Source organism: Equus przewalskii, chromosome 5 (genome assembly GCF_037783145.1).
Source record: "Equus przewalskii isolate Varuska chromosome 5, EquPr2, whole genome shotgun sequence".
NCBI classification, from domain to species: Eukaryota; Metazoa; Chordata; class Mammalia; order Perissodactyla; family Equidae; genus Equus; species Equus przewalskii.
Genome location: NC_091835.1, coordinates 67,364,553 through 67,371,463, shown reverse-complemented (window position 1 = coordinate 67,371,463; position 6,911 = coordinate 67,364,553). Strand labels below are relative to the sequence as shown.

The 6,911-nt window shown below is 36.7% G+C and overlaps 1 protein-coding gene across 1 annotated transcript; it reads right to left on the bottom strand.

Annotated features, from left to right (window-relative positions):
- Positions 1–485: 485 nt before the first annotated feature.
- Positions 486–1,436, bottom strand: LOC103546806 (olfactory receptor 8S1-like). Its single transcript, XM_008513643.2, has one exon. It carries the CDS (start codon positions 1,434–1,436, stop codon positions 486–488), a length of 951 nt encoding a protein of 316 aa, XP_008511865.2.
- Between the last annotated feature and the right edge of the window lie 5,475 nt (positions 1,437–6,911).

The window sequence follows — 6,911 nt, the reverse complement described above, 5'->3', positions numbered from 1 at the left end:
TGCTTTTTGTGGATCCCATAATGGATCCTCCTACATCTGGCCTATCTTATTTCCCTGAATGATCCTACCTTTCCTGGGCCTAGGTGTCTCTAAATCCAAATACCACAGTTAACTACTATTGCTCTTCCCTCCCTTCTAATCCTCTCACCTCTCCCAGATTGAAGATTCAACAGGTTTGTTTTATATGCTCCCTTCTCTTTCTCCCATGCTGTTCACTGAACTGCATAGTAAAGAGAAACAGACTTGGATGAAGACTCATCAAAGCAACCAAAAGACTATCCAAGGAAAATGGCTGGATTAGTATGGTTATCTGAGGCTTTGCCCTGCCTCTAAGCCAGAATGAATCTGAACCATCTTTCTCCACTTTATCTCCAAACAGCTTTGTGAATTTCTAGATACTTTTCTTAGATCCAATATCAGGACAATCAGGAAATTCTCTTATTGTCAATTAACAAGATATCTTGCTATAGTCAACTAACTCCACATCATCTTCTGTCTTTGGTCAGCATATATTGGAGATATTTTCTAAAGGTCCTTCTCACAGCTGCTTTCACCTCATTGTTCTTCAAGCTATAGATAAGGGGATTCATTAAGGGAGTGACCACACTGTACTGTACAGAGAAGACCAACTCCAGTGGTGAACCTGAAGTTGGCATGGTATAGCGAAGGAAAGCTGAACCATAAAACAGGAGCACTGCAGTAAGGTGGGATGAGCAGGTGGAGAAGGTCTTGATTCTGCCTGAGGAGGAGCTGATACCCAGGATGGTGGAGACAATGAGGGTGTAGGAGAATATGATCAGGAAACAGGTCCCTAGCCCATGCAGGAGACTGGAGCAGAGCAGAACAGTAAAACTGGTGGAGATGTCAGAGCAGGACAGAGGGAAGAGAGAGGGTAGCTCACAACTGTAGTGGGGAATGGACTGATCCCTACAGAAGTCAAAGTCCAAAGCTAGCAGGATATTGATGAATGCATCCAGAAAGCTCAGTCCCCAGGAGCCACACACCAGCCCCTTGCAGAGCTGGTTGCTCATCATTTGGCTATAGAGCAGAGGATGGCAGATGGCAACATAGCGGTCATAGGCCATCACTGTGAGAAGGCAGGCTTCAGTGCCCCCAGTGTCAAACAAAAAGAAGACTTGAGCTAGACAGCCCTCCACAGAGATCATTTTCTTCTGAGACAGGAGATTCTCCAGCAGCTTGGGCAGGGTGACTGAGGAGTAGCAAAGATCCAGGAAAGAGAGGTGACTCAGGAAGAAGTACATGGGTGTATGGAGGTGAGGATCAGTCCTGATCACCAGAAGCATCATCAGGTTTCCCAGCAGAGTCAGGAGGTAAATTGCTAGGAACAGCACAAAGGACAGAGCCTGGACATGGGGGTCTGTAGACAATCCAAGGAGGATGAACTCACTAATGGTGCTGTGGTTTCCCAATGCCATTTAAAGAGACTGCAGTCTAGAAATAAAAAGAACAGGGAATGACTTCATCGAAATGACAGAGTATGGAGCTCCAAGCTCTACAGAAACATCAAAAAACAAACAGAAACTGTCAGACCAACTTTGTCGGCATTCTAGGAAAGAGTTAAAGGTTTACAGGAATGAAGTGAACACTGTATCAAGAAAAAGGCAGCTTAAAAATGGTAGGAGAGCTTTTTGGTATTTTTACTTGCCCTTTGCCTAACCCTCTCCCAGGCTCAGTGGCCATTTTGAAGACAACAGCCCACGTTCCCATTGTGAAACCCTGGTGTTAATTCCAGAGGGAGTAGAGCAGACCTTATTCACAAATTATTGTGTTTGTCTGTTATAATTTGTCTGGGGTCTACCTGAACGACTGATGCAAGGTACTTTGTCTCTGTTTCCATAACCTGGAACTCATTCAGGGCTCAAATGTCACATACATTGCTTGAAAACATTGTAAGGCTAATGAAAAACCTGTACCTGCCAAGGTTATGGTTGAAACATGATATAGAACACCTATAGCCTGAGAAGAAAAGCTGCCAAGAGAGTTTGTTTGTTTGTTTGTTTTTGAAATTAGAGCATTACTCAGTGCCTGTGCATACCAGGGAATTTAGAAAGCCATATGCATGCCCAGCAGCACTCATGCTCAGAGAAGAGCAGAGAAGACCTTAAGCTTTCACCTCTGGCTGATCTCCAGTTTCAGTGCAAGATGGAAGTGAATTCTCAGGCAGAATTGTAAACAGTCTGGGAAAATGTTGAAAGAGTGCCTCAGGACAGAGCCAATTTGCAAAGACTGGGAGAGGGGTTTTTTAAAGTTTTAGCTCCTGGCATTCAAGGAAATCTCTGTCAAAAAACTAGTTGAACACAAGCTAAAAGAAAAGAGACTTCAGTGAGCACACAACAATGAATAATCTTTACAGAAATAGTTTGGAGAAGTCATTAAACAACACACAAACCTTCAAATATCAAAAACAGAAAAGGGGAAGAACCTGATTTCCAGAGTTATCACATTATAATATTCATATGTCTAGTTTCAATAAAAAAATCACAAGTGATACAAAGAAACAGGAGAGTATGGCCCATTAAAGGAAAAAAATAAGTTGACAGAAACGGTCTATAAGACAGCAAAGACAGTGGTTTTACTAGACAAAGACTACTCCATCCCAGCTTTATTGAGATATAATTGACATATAACATACGTGAGTTTAAGGTGTGCAACATGATGATTTGATACATTTATGTATTGGGAAGTGATTACCAAAATAAGGTTAGTTAATACCACCATCTCCTCACATAATTACCATTTTTTTGTGGTGATAGCATTTAAGATCTTCTCTTAACAACTTTTAAGTATATAATACAGTATTGTTAATTATAGTCACCATGCTGTACTGTACATTGCATTGGCAGAACTTATTCATCATATAGCTGGAAGTTTGTACCCTTTCATCAACATCTTCCCAATTCCCCAACACCTCAGCCCCTGGCAACCACCATTCTACTCTCTAGTTGTATGAGTCCAACTTTGTAGATTCCACATATAAAGTGATATCTACAGTATTTGTCTTTCTCTATGTGACTTATCCCACTTAGTATGATGCTCTCAAGGTCTATCTATGTTGTTGAAAATGGTAGAATTTCCTCTTTTTAATGACTGAATAATATTCCATTGTATATATGTACCATATTTTCTTTATGCATTCATCCATTGACGGACACTTAGGTTGTTTCCATGTCTTGGCTATTGTGAAAATGTTGCAATGCACAAGGAGTGCAGATATGTCTTCAAGATAGTGATTTCACTTCCACCAATGTTGGATCATGTGGTAATTCTATGTGTAATTTTTTGAGGAAACTTCATACTGCTTTCCATAGCAGCTGTACCTGTTTCCATTCCCACCAACACTGCACAACGGTTACCTTATCTACACAGCCTTGCCAACACCTGTTGTATCTTGTCTTCTTGATAACAGCCATTCTAATGGGTATGAGGTGCTATCTCATTGTGGGTTTGATTTGCTTTTCCCTGATGATTAGTGATGTTGAGCATCTTTTCATGTACCTGTTGGCCATCTGTATGTCTTCTTTGGAAAAATGTCTATTCAAATCCTCTGCCCAATTTTCATTGGAAATATTTGCTTTTTTGTTATTGTTTGTACGAGTTTCTTATATATTTTGGATTTTGACCCCTTATCAGATCAAGTTTGCAAATATGTTCTCCCATTCCACATCCTGTCTCTTTATTGTTTCTTTTGTTGTGCAGAAGTTTTTAGTGTGATGTAGTCCCAACTTATGTTTGATTTCTTGCTTGTGCTTTTGGTTTCACTTCCAAAAAATCGTTGCCAAGACTAACATCAAGGAGTTTTTCCTTATGTTTTTTCTTGTAGTTTTACAGTCTTGTATCTAACATTTAGGTCTTTAATCCTTTTTGATTTAATTTTTTGAGTAGTGTAAGAAAGAGGTTCAATTTAATTCTTTTGCATGTCAATATCCAGTTTTTTCCAACACCATTTATTGAGGAGACTATCATTTCCATATTGAGTGTTCTTGGCTTTCTTGTCAAATATTAGTTGACCATATCTACAAGGGTTTATTTATGGGCTCTCTATTCTGATCCATTGGTCTATATGTCTATTTTTATGCCAGTACCATACTTTTTAATTTATTATAGCTTTGTAGTATGGTTTGAAATTAGAAGTGTAATTTCTCAGGATGGCCTCAGCTATTAAGGGTCTTTTGTGGTTCCACATGAATTTTAGAATTGTTTTTTCTATTTCTGTGAAAAAAGACATTAGAAATTTGATAGGGATTGCATTGAATGTACAGATGGCTTTTGGTAGTATGGCATTTTAACAATATTAATTCTTCTGATCCGTGAACATGGAATATCTCTCCATTTGTTTGTGTCTTAAATTTTTTCATCTAAGTCTTGTAGTTTTATGAATGCAGATCTTTCACTTCTTTGGTTGAATCTATTCCTAAGTATTTTCTTGTTTTTTATGCTATTGTGAATAGTTTTATTTTCTTTATTTCTTTTTCATGTGTTTTATTATTAGTATGAAGAAGCACAACTGATTTCTGTACGTCGATTTTGTATCCTGAAACTTTGCTAAATATGTTGGCTAGTTTTAACAGTTTTTGGTGGAGTCTTTAGGATTTTCTCTATGTACGATCATATCGTATTCAAACAAAGACAGTTTTTTCTTTCTTTCTGATGTTGATGACTTTTATGTCTTTTTATTGCCTTTTTGCTCTGGCTAGGACTTCCAGTACTATGTGAATAAGAGTGACATCTGCAGACAACCTTGTCTTTTTTCTGATCTCAGAGCAAAAGCTTTCAACCTTTCACCATTGTGTATTATGTTAGCTATGGGTTTGTCATATATGGACTTTATTATGTTGAGGTATGCCCTTCTATACCCCATTTATTGAGAGTTTTATAATGAAATTATGTTGTATCTTATCAAATGCATTTTTGCATTTATTGAGATGACCATATGATTTTTCTCTTTCATTCTATTCTGGTGTGTTTCATTTCATTCTGGTGTATACATTTATTGGTTTGTGTATGTTGAACCATGAACCATGTTTGCATCCCAGGGATAAATCCCAGAGATTTATTCCAGGGATAGATTATGGTGTATGATCTTTTTAATATATTGTTGATTTGGTTTGCTAATATTTTGTTGAGAACTTTTACATCTATATTCATCAGGGATATTTGTCTATAGTTGTCTTTTTTTGTAGTGTCCTCATCTGGCTTTGGTTATCAGGGTAATTCTGGCCTTGTAAACTAAGTTTGTGAGTGTTCCCTCCTCTTCAATTTTGTGGAATAGTTTGAGAAAGATTAGTGTTAATTCTTCTTTAAATGTTTGGTAGAATTCATTGGTGAAACAATCTATCTTGGCTCCTTCCGTTAGGAGGTTTTTGACTACTGATTCATCTTGTGCTTGTTGTTGGTCTGTTCAGATTTCCTGTTTTTTAATGATTCAGTCTTGGTAGGTTGTATGTTTCTAGGAATTTACTCATTTCTTCTAGGTCGTACAATTTGTTGGCATATAATTATTCATGGAAGTTTCTTAAGATGTACTTATGGGGTATCAATTGTAATGTCTCTTCTTTCATTTATGATTTTATTAAAATTTTAAGAGTCTTCTCTCTTTTTGTCTTAGTTTATCTAGCTAAACTTTTGTAAATCTTATCGGTTCTAAAAACCAGTTCTTAGTTTCATTGATCTTTTCTATTGTTTTTCTCCTCTCTATTTAATTTATTTCTGTTCTGATCCTGGATGTTTCCTTCCTTCTGCTTATTTTGAGATTAGTTAGTTCTTCTTTTTCTAGTTCCTTGAGGTGTAAAGTTAGGTTGTTTATTTGTCATTTTTAAAAAATTATTAAGGTAGGCATTGATTGCTGTAAACTTCCCTTCTAGGACTGCTTTTGCTGCATCTCATATGTATGGTATGTTGTATTTTCATTTTCATTTGATTGAAGATATTTTTGATTTCCCTTTTGGTTTTTCCTTTGATTCATTGGTTGTTCATGAGTGCATTGTTTAATTTTCACACATTTGTGAATTTTCCAGCTTTCTTCTTGTCATTGATCTCTAGTTTCATACCATTGTGATCAGAAAAGATATTTGGCATGAATTCAGTCTTCTTAAATATGTTAAGACTTGTCTTGTTACCTAATATATGATCTATCCTGGAGAATGTTTTGTGTGACTTGAGAAGGATGTGTATTTTGATGCTGGGGCGGGGGGATAGTCTGTATATATCTGTTAGGTCCATTTGGCTTAAGGTATAATTTTATTTCAATGTTTTCTTACTCATTTTCTTTCTAGATGATATACACACTGTTGAAAATGGATATTTAAGTCTCCTGTTATTCGTGTATGTTGTCTGTTTCTCCCTTGATGTCTGTTAGTATTTGTTTAACATAATTTGTGCTTTGATGCATATATATTTACAATTGTTATATCCTCTTGATGAATTGACCCCATTATTATATAAAGACGTTTGTCTCTTGTTGCAGTTTTTGACTTAAAGTCTATTTTGTCAGATATAGGTATAGCTACCCCTTTTCTATTTTGGTTTCTATTCACATGGAAAGTCTTTTTCCATCCCTTCACTTTCAGCTTGTGTATGGCCTTGAAGCTGAAGTGGTTGTCTTTTAGGCAGAATACAGTTGGGTCTTGTTTTTAATCCATTTAGCCGCTCTATACCTTTTGATTTGAGAATTCAATCCATTTACATTTAAAGTGATTATTGATATGTGAAGACTTACTAATGCCACTTTATTAACTGTTTCCTGGCTGTTTTGTAGTTCCCTTGTTCCTTTCTTCCTTTTTTCCTACACCTCTTTGTGAATTGATGGTTTCTCATAGTGATAGCCTTTGCTTCCCTTCTTTTTATATTTTGTGTATTTACTATAGGTTTTTTCTTTGTGGTTCCATAAGCTT